This window comes from Acromyrmex echinatior, chromosome 2 (genome assembly GCF_024713525.1).
Source record: "Acromyrmex echinatior isolate Ae372 chromosome 2, ASM2471352v2, whole genome shotgun sequence".
Classification (NCBI taxonomy): Eukaryota; Metazoa; Arthropoda; class Insecta; order Hymenoptera; family Formicidae; genus Acromyrmex; species Acromyrmex echinatior.
This window is the reverse complement of record NC_141853.1, coordinates 7202532-7221119: the sequence shown is the minus strand read 5'-3', so window position 1 is coordinate 7221119 and position 18588 is coordinate 7202532. Positions and strand designations below refer to the sequence as shown.

Genomic DNA, 18588 nt, shown 5'->3' with positions numbered 1-18588 from the left:
CGGGCACGGGCGCAGCGGTTTTAATTTATCAGTTTAATTAATGGGCATCTGGTATATAGAGTTGCCAATTAAAATAGAATCAACGTCATCGGGTCCCGCGATTTCTTCTTTCGTTGTTGAACAGCGCCGCGAATATCGAGTAAGGGCGGAAGTATGGCGCCGTGTTTGCATATTGCGGAATCCGCAGACAAGCGGCAGAATCCGATAAAATGACTGAAATATCGCAGGCATATGTACATCGTGAATGCCGAGCTGCGCCTTGGACGGGAAATGCTATGATATTTGAAAGGAAAGTACGGCAGCGTATATTCGCGCGCTTTCTGGAAACGTTAATAATCTATACAGGGATGTAGGTCAAATGTTACGAGAACGAATGAAACGACGAATGCGGGATTACAAGCACGATACGCGCGAATTACTCTTGTTAATGTCATACTGCGCCACATTCGCGAGCGTATGAGAACGAGTCAGCGAAGCTGGTTACTATTAACGCATCTTGATGATAATTAATCCCGCGCGCATGCGAATGTCCCGAGGGGTACGCCTTGCATATTGCAATTTTGTTTATGAAATGGAAAAATTACGTTGCAATGCAATCCTCGCTTGGCGTATCACCGAAGCTTTCGCTTTCATTAAAAATTCATATAACCAATTTAATGTTAAGTGGACATAATGCAAGTTATTACCACAATCGGAAAATATTGAAATTTAAAATTTGGAGATAATCTTTTTCAGAGAGATTAGAGATAATTTTTGACGTGAGATTTATATTTTTTCAGAAATATTATCTGTCTTGATTTTTTTTTTTTTTAACTAAGATTATTTAAGAAAACTAACTGAATTGTAAACTGATTCAAGAATTTGTAAAAATTCCATATAAAGGAAATATACAACACGATATTAAAAAAAAATATAATGGAAAAAATGAAATATTTTGACCGTTAATATAAATATTTAAAACAGCGTATTTTTCAATATTACAAGTATAGTTACGTAAACAGCAAGTAACAGGGCAATGATGTTAATAAAGATGAAAATGAAATGTTAAATTGATCGTCTGTAATTTATTTCATGAAAAAGGAAACAATTTTATACTTATATAATAAAATGAAATTTTGCGATGTGTACGACACCGATCGACTCGTGTAAACATATTAAAAATGTAAACATATTAAAAATGTAAATGATTTAAAACGCCGGTATGATCAAACATAGTTAGTACAAAACGATCAATACTTGTTAATATCCGTGCAACGCGTGATATACTATGTAAACTTTTGCAAGCTTTCGCGGTATAACTGTATAGAGAGATGAAAAGGAGGTCGGTTTAAAAGGAAAACTGCGTGCATAGTCTCTGCGTTATCGCAAGAAATTTCTGTTATTTACATTTATTAGCGGGCTCGCTCGTATCTGCATAAAGTAAGCGTCTCGCAAATGCGGTATGTAGCGTGTCTTACCTTCTCTATTATGCACACGAGATTTATGATAGACCCTACGTCGACGTGATGCTCGTCGCTTCCTAATATAAACGCCTCTGGTATCACTATATTTAGATTGACAAAGTGTGACAGTATCCCTGCACTTCTCGAGACCTGCAAAATAAAAAATACAGCAACTGTGAATTATTTTGCACACAAAATTAAATAAAACGTTTCATATAATACGAAAAAAATTTTAATGTAAAAAAAATCAGATTATATAATTCATTTTCATTCTAATTAAAAAATGGCAAAATTCAATGAGATTGTTCTATAAAATATTTGCAATAACTGTAGAATCCAAAAGAAAATTTAAGAAAGAAACGTGATATTTGAATTCTTACAATTCATTTTATTTTAACTTCGTAAACAATAATAATATGTATACAGTAATATATACGCAGTCGGACCAAAACAAATCATAAAGATAAAATGAAAATAATTTTACTGAAATATCAAACAGTCTCATATATAGTAGCTCCTACACAAATGCAAAAGACTAAAAATATTATTGACTAAAAATATCAAATATCTTAATATACTTTTCAACAAATTGTGACAAATAAAAAATTAATTAATGTTCATCAATTGTGGCATCAAAACTCGTTAACAGTCACATTCACGTATTTAAATCGGTGCAAAAACTCATTATTTATTTTAATTTTTTAAAATAATGAATACTTTAGCTAACCGTCGCGATTTGAAAATACTTTACATACTTTCGGTCAGAGCCGAATATTATATGCTTCAAAGTATACAAACGCACAATGCGAAAGCTGAGTGAGCATTAATTCAACGGGTTTCGAGTACATGAAAATCGGCTTATCGACAACTTTGTTCAAAAATGTTGTCCCAAAATACCAGGTTTTTTAGTGTAGTTCTTTAAATATTCAATGTAAAACGGAGTGCTTCCCTGGCAGTGTTTCAATCTTTTTCACCAAAAAAATCTTGAAATAGATGAGTTTAGAATATATAGCATACATATATAAATTAAATATGTATAATTTTATTTTAATAAAAATTTAAAGTGTTCCACTCTGTTAATAATTAAAAAATTCTCAGTTTTATAATTTTTTTCATTATACTAATCTATAGTGACATTTAGTTGCATAAAACTATGTATGATAAAAATATATACTATCTCAGTATAATCAATATGAGAAAAGAATCAAGAAAAAAAAAAGAATATTATCGATCTTTCTAAGTTTTCTCAATCAGAAAAGACAGAAAAGAATTATGTCATGACATGAATGAAATTATTATTGTATACCGAAATTATATATACCGAAAAAATATTACGAAACGTGACTGAAAATATTGCATACCTAAATTATATGTACCGAAAGCTCTGTTCTCAAATTTTACATTTCCCTTATACAACTTCGCTAAAACATCGCAAACAGAATATTATCGTTGCACTGTTTTCTTCATCTTTCGGTGATATTCGGAAAACAACAGTGTCCTTTTTTCGAGCGCATTTGTTCGCGAAAAATCCATCCCTCTATCCTTCCTGAGTACCGTGGGATGTCGCCGGATATACGTATGTCGTTTTAGTACGCTGGGATGCTGCAGTTTGCAGTTGCAGCGAACTCCGCAAGTCTCTGGGAAAGTTTGCTGCAGGACAATGGTCTCCGTAGGTAGGTAGCTATACATAGGTAGATAGATACGCCGCGCTCATAAAAAAGCATTATGCGAGTTTGAGAAGTGTATCGTTCCACTGCCAACTTGGACGAGCGCCGGTCTCGCCTCTGACGCGCAGAACTTTCTTCTTTCTCTTCCCGATTCACTGTGAGCGGCGCGCCGAACTGCATCCTCGCAAACGCATCTCTGCGCATCGTGCGGCTATACGGGCGTCGCGGTAAAAATGTCACCGCGAATAAATATACAGTCGGATGCTGGCTGATGGTATTTTTTCTTTTTCTTTTTTTTTTAACGTTATATGCGCGCGCCTTCTGGCCACGTATACATCGCGGTTATGAAACGTCATGAAACGCCTGGCTGCTCTCGCTGTTCTCCGCTGCTCCTCCTTTCTTCATTTTTTTCGTTTTTAGAAAAATACGCGGCGAAGAGGGAGGGAGGGGAGAGAGAGAGAGAGAGAGAGAGAATCTCGACTCGCGCACCCGCCATTGTAGTACGTGGGAGTATAATCGCATTAATAAAACAGTATATTCTATGGACGGCGCGTTATAATAGTGGCGCAAAGTCTTGTATGCTTTTGCATGACAAAGGATGAAATTGACAAGCGCTGATGCTCTTGTTGTCACGGCGGTGGATGGGTCACTCCGCGGTACAAAAGAACCGTGAATAGGAGACGAAAGCCCAGTTAATTAAATCCTCGTACGTTTAACTGTCTTGAAAAATCTGTTGTCCGGTAAAACGGCGTATCTCTCGGCTATACACTTGGACGACAAACGATAGCGATAAATTGTCATTCCTCACGGCTAAGTATAACAGCATTTTTTAATCAAGTGATATTTCTATTATCACGTTTTTTTTAATTAATTTTTCTCGATCTCTTCCTTATTGCATTTTGATTAAAAATTTGTGCCATTTCTCACTGTTTGAGAAATTCTTCTCGATCCTGCCAGTAAATTTAAGAATTAATTAATTCTACAAGAATATATATATATATATATATATATATATATATATATATGTACAGTAAGAAACATTTTATAACCCTTAGAAACGATCCCCTCAAGTCTTTATTAAAATTTTGTGTCAAATTTTTAATATATCCAAATATTAATTTAACATAATGTGATTATATTATGTTAAATTATTTGAATATTTTGTATGAAATTGATATTTAATGTTTCTTAGTGTTAAAATAACATAATTTATGAGTAAGTGAAAACAAATAACATAAAAATAATGTTTCCCGACATAAATTCTAAGACAAATAAATAAAATGTCGCTTTAATCGAGTTGGAAATTTGAAGGTATTTAAAATTTTTATTAGTACAACTACTTAATAATTGACGTATTGACAGTTTCGTAAACGAGGTCAGTTACAGGATGATCGAGGGTTTGCACCACATGAAGTACGGAGCGCGAATTTGTGGCTACCCAATGCGATACCATATTCGCAGTGATATACTCGCTCACTTTGCCGGCCAACTCCATAAATACGATGCAGCTGTGCGTATCTCGCACCGCTGCCTCTCGCGGCGTCAAATGAACAGTCCCGTGGTCAACATGTATGCAAAATCGCGCGAATTAAAAGTATGTGCGTTCTGATTAATCGGTCGGCACGCGACTCGCGTTTCTCTACTCCTGTTGATTTCGATCGAGGAGAGTGCGCCGCACATTGCACCGCCGCGAGTGACGTTTATTTTCATCGCGCTTGAATAACAGCAGATAAATTTGCGAAGGAAATATTGCTGCGCGCGTGTGCGCTTTTCTCACGAAATTTTATCTTTTCGCGGCAGAGAGAACGTTGGGCTGAGCGTCGCTATAAATGTTGCGCCATGAATTTCGTTCGTAGTGGACGACGAGCCTTTTTGCCGGCTTTTCAAGATAAAATCGCGGACCATCTGGCGCGGATATGCGTTTACAATTACCGTCGCGTCGCGAATTGCCTATGTAAATGCCGTTCATCGTGCTCGCGTTTCGAACTGAACTGTGGGTTTTTTTTTTTTCATTCACGATTAATACACGAGCCGCGTCGGGCTAGCGGAATAACCCTCCGGCAAGGATTATCGACTTCATGTATCGCTCGTTTTCCTCTCTCTTTCGTCCTCTTCCCTTCTCCTCCTCTCACTTCTCCCGAAAACACGCGGATACTCTTATCTGCCGAGTGGTGGGAATAAAAAATGACGTCTGTCATGAATCGGGCTGTTTGAAAATCTCCCAATTGTGCGAAGAAGAGCCGAGCGTCCCAGATTTTCAGTGGTAAGGCTCGGGCATATATCAGCCGAGGCCTCGTTTCCTTTGCGAAACATTTTACGGAAATATGATTTTTGCACCGACCATTTGACCTCAGCATAAATATATCAGAGAGATTCCTTATGGGCACAGGGCTCGACGTGTTCGTGGCAGATGTGATTATCACCATTGACTTTTCCAGAGTTAATGCGTTTGCCAACCGTTTCCACCTAACATTCACGCAAATCTTGCAAAAAATTTAATCTGCGGCGGACAAATGGTCTATTTATTTAACATGCTTTTATATAATAATTCTTCTTCACTTGACTGTTTCATTTAATTCACGTGTATTAAGACTTGTTATAGCTACGGTATTTTCAATTTTGCAATTTATTGTAAAGCATGTATTGTATATGGAATATTTAAAAAGAATAAATTGATGTATTATTTGTAATTTTATAAAAAATGCGCGATAAAAATAACGTGCAGAGTGATAGATAGATAGATAGAGAAAAAAGAGGGAGGGAGAAAGAGATTTACTGTATTTACAATCTCTATTTTTAATTCCCATTTAGATTAAACACGTTTCTTAGAGAAATAGAATATTTCAAATATGTTGAAATAAAAATGTAACTAAATTATAATCAACACTGCAGAAGTAAACATGTATGTGTAAAATTCAAAAATATGTTTGTCAAAAATATGAAATTTAAGAATTTATTAAAATACAACATCGCACATATAAGGATATACATCCGTTAATAAATATTTCTCTTTCTATGTTATTTTTGTCGTCCATGTTTTTTTTTTTCATAAAATGACACGCATAAAATTCTTTTCAAATATATTAGATATGTGTTTTACAAAATATTGCAAAATTAAACATATAAATTTTGCTCATTTATTCATTGCTTTTTGATATCGATTCGTTCGATCTTCTTTTTTATATGCATTACTTATAATCACGTAATAATGAAAAATATCTTTCGTTATAGAAAAATATTTTTCATGCAATCGTTTCACAGTTGCTTCGGACTAATGGTTCCGTAATCATGAAAATTCACAGGTATGACTTTTTCATACGTCCCTGATCGTGCGTTGATTAAAAATTTCTATGTCTGCAGCACTATTACTTCACGTACTCGTTCGCGTGCTTGAAAATAGTAGCGAGCCCCGGAAGTTTTTCATTGCAACATTCTTATTTAATGCGCCGCATAAAACACTGTACCGTGCTGACATATAACGGACACGCGCAAATTAGATTAATGAAATTCGGTTTAATCAGTCGGATTATTACCTTTACAGTACATTAGCTATTTTGTTTGCAATTCCTGAATGTGAGAATACCAATAAATAATTCTGTATTTATTAACGACTATCCTCATATATTTAGTCGGAGCCACATGTGTTTCAAAATTCTTCATTTTCTTTTTAATCCGATTAAGTATGGTATGATAGTTACGTAAATTATGTACTGAAAATTGGAATGTTTCTGGGGCAGCAAATCACGTTTAACGCATTTATCCGTTCTTTTGAATTACCGCAATTTTTATTTTTTATTTCTGAATGCACCGAAGGTATTGCTCGTCAATTTTTCTACAAAAAAAAATCATTCTTCTCTCAAATAAAAAAAAAACATATATTTTCCTATTATCTTCAAAGTGAACTACCGATAAATAGTGTTTCTGTTCTCATACTTATGAAGCTACGGAAATAATAATTTGTGAAAACTGAGATCTTGTTGCTCGTAACCTTTGCCTTTATGGTTTCACCGGACGTGGTGTACTAGTTTATATTTTCACAATAAAACCTGTTCTATCTTACGCGGCGCTCTCTTTCGCGCTCATTTTTGTACATTTAACGCATGGGTTAACGTCATGGGCAAGTACTTCCTGCAGAGAATGCCTTTCTGTTGCGAAATAAAAGGTAGAGAATACAATTCAACAATCTTTCTGTTAAAGGAAAAGAGGAAGTAATCGAAACTCATGACCATCTATCCTTCCTTTGACTCGATTACAATATTCTTTCTCGATACTAATAATTCGCATACAATTCGTGTCTTTTTATTTCTTAGTTAATTTTGTTTTCAAAAATGTTCATATAAAAGAACAGTAACGATACCAACATAATTATAATATAATTTCCTCGACGGTTACTGATTTTTCTTCACGATATGACTTCTTTTTGCAATCATAAAATTGACGTTCATACGTCAGTTTCTTCTAGAAAGTGACGTAAAATATTCAATGCATAAATGCAATACAACGTCTTCATACGTCGACTTTCGCGGGATGCTTGATCGCAAAGAACAGCCTCGTGGAAAAAGCGCGGGTTCGTTCAGAATCGACGACGTCATCGTCGCCGTCTGTTGTCGTAATTCAAGTTCTTTTCCTCGCCAGCTTGTCAAACACACGGGCCGAAAGTGTCACCTGCTCGAGGCACGATATATACGCGTTTCGAACTAAAGTGCTATTTGCACGAGCCGCTTTGACCTGTGCTTATCGTAAACAAGCGTGCGTCAATCTCGCTTAAGGGCCTACGCATCTTAACTTTTCGGAATTTCTCCAGTAAGCTGTAATCGTATTTGCGATTTACCTATATTTTTTGCGCAAACGTAATTTTAACAATTTAGTAAAACGTTAATATCAACTTATTAATATTAACTTGTTGAAAATTATTACAATTTATTAATTAATCCTCCGCAGCTGACAGTAAATCTATTGAATCCGTTCAATTCTATTCTTTATATTACAGTTGCAAATATGAATTATTGTTATATTAATAACTTAGTATTCATGTATTTATACGAATTATATTATTTTAATTTTTTGAAGTTAATTAATGCAGTCTTTTTTTTTTTTAGTTAGTCGATATAAATGAAATGGTTCTCATTGACCCAGCGTCAGTAACTGTTACAGATTTTGACGTCAGCTTTGGAAGATTAAATACAAGAAAATATCGATAAAAATACTTATAACAATAAATATAATAAATTCAGAACTCATACATATTATGATACTTATTTTTTTAAATACGTGTCAATTTTGAATAGCAAAATGTGGCCGATACGCAGATAAGTTACGGCATATGCGTCTCTCTTACCATAATGCCAGATCATCCTCTTATGTATGTTTTATGCCGCACCACTAAGCACCTGTCTCGATCGTGCTTACGTTGGAGCTTTCCGCAGAGCGCGAGAGGCTATAACTCGTGTCGCGGCGTGCCGTGGTACGTTCGTGACCGATGATATACGTAATGACATTCGACGACGTGTCAAACGGTGCGTGGACGATAGCTTCGTGAACGTAAAGCCGTTTCGGGGAGTCGAGCTAGCGTGAAGCGTGAATAGCGAAACAGTCGACACGCACACAGCAGAGTAATTTGTATGGGGCTCATGCAAGAGGTTTTGGATGGCGACACAGGGATAAACTTTCGCGTGCCATCGCTTCTAATTTCGATACGGACACTGAATCGATCTTTCTGTAAATTCGATGAGCTCATGAATGCCAACGTGACGACGATTGGGCGGGAAAAAGCAGAAAAAAGCGACAAAAGCTGCATCAGCAGAGGGAGCAATGATTGCATTAGCATTTTTTTAATATTTTTATAATGCTTAGGTATCGCTTCTTTTTATGTTCTCGTAATATTGTTATATTAATATCAACGACATAAATGACCATTTGCATGAAATGAATTTGCCTGAAATTGTTCGAAAGCAATTACAATTATTAACGTTGAAAATGTAGCTAGTAATTTTAAAAAGCGTTTTTAGTTCTCATTTATAGTTATACTATAGTTTCGAAAACGTATCACCGAGTGGTTATATTATATAACGAGTGGAATTGTTGGCCCCTTTATAATATTTATTTTTAGATATTATTTTTAGAAACTATATATAAATACATTCTTTTGTAATACATGCTAGTAAAAATGTCGAATTTCTTTTACAGTATACTGTTTAATTTATTTTATTCTGTTCAATCGTTAAAATAACAATCTAGTTTCAGCAATTTTCCAATTATTATTCTACTTTCTAAAATCTCTGGAGTGGAATCTAATTCTAAAAAGTAACAATTGAATCAGTTGAAAAAGAGTGGCTCAATTGTCAATTTCTAAGAGTGAAATTTCATTCTTTAGAGTTAGATTCCACTCAAAAGATTTTAGAGAGTATATATACCTAAATATCTTTTTTTTCTTTCTAAATATATTAATTCTTGAATTAACATATTATAGACATTTTATGCAGAAATTAATGCTTGTGTGGCTGGTTATTTTTCATATAGACCAGTTCAACGAAAGTAAAATGTTATTTATAATGTACAAAAGTAAAAAACAAAATAAACCGTAAGAAATGAAGACTAAACATAATCATAAATCTTATAATAAAAACTTTATCAATTTTAAACTCATTAAATTTATAACTGCACTACGATTTAAATTGCATGCCCTTATAAATACGAATGACTTCGTCATCATTCTGATAATAAAAGACAAGTTAATATCTCTCCAATAATAATGTTTTAAGTTTTAATAAACAAAAAAGATACATATAAACTTTTTTATTTACTTATCTAATGCTTCAAAAGAGAGGAATTATTATGGAATCGCGAATAAATACAGAATTGTATTATTTTATCCACGTCATATAAATGTTTGCTATATAGTATATCGGTCTACTATAAGTTTCGTGCCGCTTTCTTCTACACCTCTGTCAAATATTTTATTTTAATTCCTTCCTGATTTACTAAAAACTTCTCTATTCTCCTTTCATTCCGTTGCCTTGCGTTTCATTGCGTCACTCACAGTATTTAAACGAGACTATGTAATTGGAGTGTTTGCTGGTGTATGTGCGTGTGTGTATGTGAATGAGTTTTATGTATGCGTATGTGTGTATATGTGTGTATGATTTCAGCTATTAGTTTACCTCTTATTGCATTGTTGTCTTATTCTGGTTTTGTTACTGATAGGCTTTGTAACAGCAATTCTACTCACGCCTAACCATTTGCAAGCTACTATTGTCTATTTATTTATGTTTATGTTAATTTCTAGTCTATTGTATCATACTTTATGTCTATTACTCTGTTAATATATAGTCTTTTTCATATATATAGCTTTGCAATAAACTAAATTAAATTAAAATTAAATTAAATGTACATATGTATATGTGGAATAAATATTATTAAAATAAACAAAAGCTTCTTTAATATATAAACACATTTTCGATAAAAGTGTGTTTATAATTTATTTTAAAAAATGTTTTGTTCAATACAAAAATAAACTAGGCTCTAACGAAGAGAATCATGGTAGAGTGAGGTTAACATGTTGTCGGCTGTTAAGCTGACATAATTTTTTCTGGCCGCTTTGCTGATATATGTAGATATATATATACACACACACATAGATATACATAGATATATCCATACATGTATGTACATATAATACAGATATAATATAGATATATATAAAAGTTAGGTCGATGTCGATCGATGTTATCGCAAGTTCTTTCAGAGTGAAGAGCTTAACCAGGGTATATCTAAGCTATTAATTACAGAAACGTCAGGACCAGGAGGGTCAAGTTGTCTCGAGATAGGTCAGACGCGAAAGATTCGCGCAAATGCCGTGCACACAGCGACCGGTTTAATCTTTTTATCTTTAAATCGTGCGGCTTTCGTGCTATTTATAATCCATAGGTACTTCTGGGAATTGGTCTGGGCACCTGTTTCGAGGTGTGACACGTGAAGTCCTAAGAAAAAGGCTGCGCGAGGCAAGGCGTTTCATCTAACGTACCATCTGTATTACTTGACGTCGTACTTTCTTTCTGTGAAACGGGATGCAATACCCTGGGCGTCCGAACGCGAACGTGACAGACGACAGATTGGCCGGTGTACTTACGTCAATAAGAGGACGGGTCCGCACGAGAGCGCGCGAAACGTTCCGCAAATACATACGCGTTTCTGCGGGATGAAGATGGGAAAAATTTTGTACGGCTTTTAGCAGAGAAACGTATATTTTCTTATTTTCCACCATCACGTCTCGCGCCCGTCATGCAGGTAATGACATATCATTTGTAAACTGAATGTAGTCGGGGGCATTATCGTGAAAATCACACGGAACTTCAACCGTATAATCAATGTGCGCAGGTATACCTTGCTGCCTGCCTTTTCATTTGCATAGCGATTCAGGGAATAAAGTAGACATGCTATGAGTTTATTTCTCAAGTAGTTTTTAGATGTACGTATATCATGATATATAGCTAATGATACTTCTTACATGTACGAATTTACTTGTATCATTGTAGAGAAAGAAGAGAAAATTGTTAGTCGCGGAAATACTGGTGATATCGCGCTAGAAAATATAACGGCCAACGGCTAACGTTAATCAATTACGACGTAACGTTAATAAATCCCGCGCAACATGATTATAACAACGAGCGTTTTAAAGAAACTGGCGAGAAAATCTATTATAAAAATCTCTCTTAGCCATTCAAGACACCGGCTGGTGCTACGGCCATTAATTACAGACGTCCTATTAACACGTATTTCAGCCCCAGAAGCAACGATGATGGCCACAATATCCCGCTTTTTGCATCTTGTCATCGTCATTCTCGAATCTCATGGAGAATGCAAAGGGATGGAGAGAAAGGAAAGGACCAGCCCGGTCTGGTTCGCGAATGCATCCCTTCAGAATTTCTGAGAACCATGTACTGAGACTGGTCCAGAACTGTTTAGAATGGTATGATTCGCTCGAGAATGAGAGCTTCTTCTCTCGTCATAAAAGCTCCGGTCATAATGAGTTCTTTCCACCGCCTCCGTGCTTTTGCTAAAGAGAGAGAGAGAAAGAGAAAGAGAGAGAGAGAGAGAGAACGAAAAATGCTTCTGCTCAACGATTTCCGCGGGTATAAGCCTCGAAGTAAGACGCGTTAATGTGGAAACAGTAAAATGTGCTGGTGGGTAAAGAGAATAGCAAGAGAAACGTGAATACGAGGAATAACAACGGTTGCCTGGCTCAACTTATTCGTCACTTTCGTTGCGAGCAATACAACCATCGCAAAGAGCATCTCTATTGTGCGCAGCAACGACGGTCGGGAATTGCTGCTGCTGGCTGCTGGCTGCTGCTGCTGCTGCTGCTGCTGCTGCTCGTGACCTCATGTCGACGACGCGTCGTGCACCACGTGTCGACGGAGCGTTCGATTATATCGCTGACACGAGTCCGGGCTTTCTATTTATTTTTAATCGAAGAGGGGCGAGCGTGGGAGAGCGCGCGTCGCTCTTGTGATTAACGCGCTCCAGATTCGCTGTCAGAGGAATCGCGCTTGGCAGGTGTGTACGATGTATATTCGATCGAAACAAAGAGTAGAATGGGTCAACAGTGTCTTCTAGAACAGGCAAAGGCGATTATGTGTGCTCTGAATCTCGAAAAGATCCCATCGCAAAAGACATAAAGACGTTCTATTTTTTTTTATTCAAGAAAAATCAGAATAATTTACCTATTCAGACATGTACAAATGATAAATATAAAAATAACGAATCAGATACGTTATAATTTTTTGCAATGAATATATTTTAAAATATATCCATTCGGTCTAAAGTGATTATTATTTATTAAAAGTTATATTAAGTAGCGATATTTATATTTGTTGCAGAATACTATATTCTTAATAAACGTTTAAAAATTGATGTACTCAATTTATCATTTATCTGTTGTATGAATGGTAAAAATAAGACTGCTTTCCATAAGTTTCGATATTTATAAAATAAGTATGGTTTTAATGTAAGTTAATAATAAAAGCGATATTGCTTGATATCACGGAATTTTTCTAAGACATAATAAAAAATTCTCATGCTTTTTAAGTTAAAAAAATAAATTTATATCTACGTATAAAGTAAAGAAGATTATCATTACGAATGCTTTTACAATCAATGCCCTATTACGTTCATATTCTCATTTTTTTAATAATCGGCATTACTCTTTCCACGAATTTTAACGAGATTCATTTGATTGTTACTTTCCTTGTATGATAAATTCGAATTAGTTGTTCTCGATAAAATTGTTCAGAACAGCTTTGAAGAGTAATACGTCCTATCAACGGATCTGATCGGTTATTGAATGTTGACTTGGATGAGACATGGTGAGACGATGATCGATAGAACATCATGTTACACGTTATTAAAATACTTTAGTGATAGCTGTACAACGATTTATCTTAGCCATCGCTTTCCAGTAGGGGACATGAGATAAAAAAACCAGCTCTTCTCTCGTCACTTGCGCGAAAATCATCGGTATTGCACGGGTCATTGGTATATAGGACGCACGTGGATCGTTACAAAGTCTGCCAGTATTCATAGGATGTACCAATGACGAGTTAGCGGGAAAGAGGATTGGGCTTCCTGCAGTTCGTCGAAGTGATTCGAAGGTGAAACGAGCAGCGAAACATTTTCATTTCCCCGCAGGGTTCAGGACGACGACACGCCGACGTTCTGAACTCCGCCACTCTCTTGTTAGCCCAGTTAAATCCGAGGTAGAGTTAATTCGGTTTGTTCCATGGTTAGGAATCTGGAAACCTATTGGACTTTGCTTTACGTGACTGACCGTTCTGATAGTAGTAATTTCTTGATAGACGCACGGCGAGAAAGTCATCGCAAACGCTTTGATGCAATGCATCGTGTTATGTATGAGATTAATTCACGAAATTAACTTGATTTCAGTGATTACTTTGTTTCAATTGGATTAAAGCTTTATGAGTGAGAAAAACACTACCATAGATGTAAAAAAAAAGTACTAATTTATTTCTTAAGTTTACTAACAATATCAATTTTTCAACAATTTATAAAAATATTCTATAAAAAGAAAAACGATATTATCTAGTGCATATTAATAATCAAAAGAAAATCCCTGAATTAGTAAGTTCGTTATTATTGTATCTTTTAAAAAGAAGTTTTTTTTTAGTAAACTTATTAATACACATCTTTTAGGTCATGTAAAAAGATTTTTATTCGTCCATATGTGACGTATTTGATATAAAAATTATGTATGTGACATGTTAATTTAATATATAGTCGATATTGATTATTACATTATATACGGTATATTATTTTTGGAAAAATGTGCAAAATCTTACTATGACTTTCAACATTCATAAATAATTCGGAACGATTTAAAAGTGTCTCATGCATAAAACAACGCAACACTATCGTTACTTAATGCTCGAATTGACGCGATGGTATCACATAAACTTAACGACACGGCATCGAATATCGTCATAAGCAAAGAGGAACATCAATATTTAATTCCTAAGTTTATCGCGGATATAAGGCGATTTTTAGACTTCCGAGAAGTTAAACAGATTTAGATAAATTCTGTCTGTGTCGATTTTCAACTTATTAGTAAGCCGATAAGGAATCTGAAAAACGCACTACTGAAAACGTGAATATAACAAGATATTGCGGTTATTTAAGAGGAGATACCGCCATACTATGCGTAAAATCATCCTCAGACTTTTCTAGGAAATGTCCGGGATGAGGTCTGCTTTAAACCTTTGGTCGGTCGTAGTATTGTATATCGATGTGGCAACTACAGTCCTAGCGCGATATTTAAAGCGCTTTGATATTTAAAGTTGGTTTTTATCGTGACGTGTAATTGTAATAGCTACTTTTTCTGAATGCCATTCAAGAACAATTTATTTTTGTATAGGGATGACGATGTGCATGTTCTTTAGTATGTATTGGTTATAAATAGTCCGTTCCCTTCGCAATAGAGAATTCCGTGTAAATTTAAATAAAAATTATATAATCTCAAAATAGAATTATTTAATCAATTTCAATTAATTAAATGTATCATTTATTTCAAAAATTTAAGTAAAATATAGAGAGAAAAATATGCAATTTATAGACAGATAAGTAATATTATATGTTCTTAAAATAATATCAATATAATATATTATAGAATCATATATGTGATAACACAAACTATAGAAATCAAAGCCTTAAACGATTTAGCTGAATCTTAATGTTTGATTCCGTGAGAGAATGCAAGAGATCCGAATTCGATTCCCAGCCGAGGTAATATTTTTCGCAATAAGAATTAATTATTTATAAATTTTAATGTCATTCATTATTAAGTTCGTTTCGAAGATGCGAACAAGCATCAAAAATTTATTAAATTGCTAGTCAATTTAACTCGTGATATTACTGCAGTAGTTTAGTAGAGTTAACGTTTCAAGACTGACAAATCATTTCGGCGCGCGTTTCCAAGGATTATATACGTAGTATAAATTCATATAAGAATCATACAAGCATTAAGATTCAGCTAGATTCGTTCAAGGCTTTGATTTCTATAATTTATAATATCTCCAAGTTAACTTTTTCAAATAAAAACTATATCATATTTTCAAAATTAATTATTATTTCAGTAAAATCGCGATTCCTCTCGCAGTATAATCCGAAATTTTTGTGAATGCGAGTGTTTATTTAAATATATATATATATATATATATATGCAATGAAACTGCACTATGTGATGAAAACCTTAGTTTGCTTCGTTAAAGCAGTAAAAATTCATCGCTGTTGTACAATTATAGTCATATCAAATGTAAATGGCACACATCCCATTCATCATGTCAGTGCTCCGTTTTAACAAATGGATATATGAAACAGAATGATTATTTGATTTTCCAATTTTCTCCGAATTAAAATATATGTTCCAAAAATATGTAGAAAATATTCGCATATCGACTTCACGACATTGTGTTCACATACGCTAAAATATTCTGTCATAATCAAAAAGAGTGACATTGTATTTAAATATTATGCGATATATGCATACAATAAATTTGTTTGATAATACTGAAATATACATATAATGACGTGTTATAGTTTTTGACGCCGAAAAATTATAGCATATTCACATAAAAATTTATTGATAATCGAATGTTCTTTCATCTGTTAAGAAAGTCGCAATTTTTTTTAACCATTAAGAGTAATGGTAAATGGTTTCTCTCTGTGAGAAGAAAGGTATTTGTTCGTCGATCAGAAAATACCAATACCTAGCACATGATCGACTACATAAAGGAGAGAAGGCTTTCTAGTGAGAGACGAGGAAGATTTCTTTTCACGTATATAAAATAATTTCTACTTGCGAGCGCGCGCTTTCATATTTCGAGGGGATGCGGATATTATGTGACATAAGTATCTTACATCTCTTATGGAGTAGTGGCGAGAGATTCCATGTGAAAAGTGAAGTCCCTTCGAAAATGCGCACGACGATCCTATCACTGCTCATGGCGGTGTGTGCTACGATGGTCGGTCAGTATAGACGGATAAGACGAAAATTCGATTTGAGCCGTCGTCAGCCTGTATCACGTATCCGCGGAAATGTTCGTTTTTACTCGAAATAAATTTCGCCAACGTGAAGACGAGCGACGAGCGGAATATCTCTCGGCAACACGCGATCGCAGGGGACAGGGTTTCTAAACCGTGAGGGTATACGTGGCATCTCTCTACCCACGTCCCTATGGTATCGTCGAATTCCTCCTTTCTTTGACTCTTGGGAGACTTTAAAGATTCCAAGTTAAAATCGTACGGACGAGAGAAATGCTATTTTAAAAATTGCGTTCCCATGACTGGAACATTTCACCACCATAATGTATCATTCTCGCTTCACCTCGACTGAACCTGGAAGATTCCATCTTCGTTTCTATCTAATGGCCATTCTAGTAGCATGTTCCAGATCGAAAGAAGAGTCATGAGAGGTTAAATGGTTATAGAAAATTAGAATAAAGGGGGAAGAAACCTGGTTTTGTTTATTGTATATACATATATAAATTATATGTATAAATAATATATTAATGCATATTGTAAATATTATGTATTTATTACAGTAACATGTTATTCGCAAAGCCCCAAAATATTCAATGCAAAAAGTTAATAGTTTACTTTAAATATTAAAAATAGTCAATTAAGGAGACATTAAAAATGGATGTTAAGCGGTTTTCTATTACTAGGTTTTTTTATCTATTTACATAAAAATTTAAGGTTAATATTTAGCATTTATAAAGACAAAGTAGATATCGCTTTATGTAAAAGCTTTAAATTATTAATTATGCAATTAATTGGCATTACTATTTGTGTGTTATAAATACCTGTTAAAATAATTACGTATGACACGTAAATGTTCGTTCGCGTTTATTCGTAACTATTTAAACGTGATACCGATCGTTAAAAATTATAGATTTCTTTGTCGGAGTTTTATACATCTACATATGATAAATGAATCATCCAGCAAGGAAAAAAGCAAAAAAACATAGATTAATATTTCAGTTCATTTAAAACAGATTCTTCTATTAGGTATAATAAATTCATTTATTATGATATATTAAGTCTATTCTATTGAAATGTCTGTGAATTAAATATTTCTTTTTTAACTGTTAAATTCCTTCCTAGATGACTACATATTATTTTCATTAATTATGTAAATTCTAATAACAATGTTCGTATTTTTTGAATTTATAAGAAATATTTGGAATATAAGGAGATTCGATTAAAATGGAATCACATGCCTTCTCACTTTTTATATCCAACCACTTTTGATATCCAATATTTGATCGCGTTATATATATTCCAAAAATCTGTAGAAATATAAGGAATCGAAATAACATTCCGTTCAGGTTTTCATATTGCGCGATAGAAAATGCTATAATCTTTTTATGACGCCGCCGATTCCACTGGTGCTTTGAACGGGAAACCGCAATTTCCACTCGCGTACCACCCGGTATTCCCAGTTTCGCATCTGCGTGCGCAGATCCACACGTCGACCTTATTTCAAACATATGGTATATCCAATTTGAGTCTTACACTGATCAACCGTCAGACCGTATCTATTCACAAGGGAATCTTTACATTTATAAAAATAAATTGATTCTCCCATAATCTCGATCTTATAAAATATTTTAAGACATATCGTGTTTTGTGAAAATTTATCAGCAATGCTATCGATGTTCCCAGCTTCTGGGTCGCGCACATATCCCGTGAGAGTGAATAATATAGCGGTTTCCGCAGTACTTTCAGTTGTGCACTTGTTGATCGAAAAAAATCGCAATTTGCATTCGCCATCCGACTGATGAAAGATACACAACCGCAGGGTTTGTTATTGGCAAACGATCCTATTAACGTCTCTGCAATGCGAAGAAATGAAAAATCGTTTTCACATATAATTTAATCTTGTACATTATTGAATAAGTCCGTATAAA

General features: G+C 34.5%; 1 protein-coding gene across 5 annotated transcripts in view; it reads right to left on the bottom strand.

Moving 5' to 3' along the window:
* dpr12 (defective proboscis extension response 12) overlaps window positions 1–18588 on the bottom strand; it is a 294159-nt gene that overhangs the window by 62486 nt on the left and 213085 nt on the right. For all 5 annotated transcript variants that reach the window (XM_011069767.2, XM_011069770.2, XM_087416828.1 and 2 more), the window contains one exon: window positions 1458–1592. In XM_011069767.2, the coding sequence (XP_011068069.1) occupies window positions 1458–1592 (135 nt within the window). The remainder of the gene's footprint in view (window positions 1–1457; window positions 1593–18588) is intronic.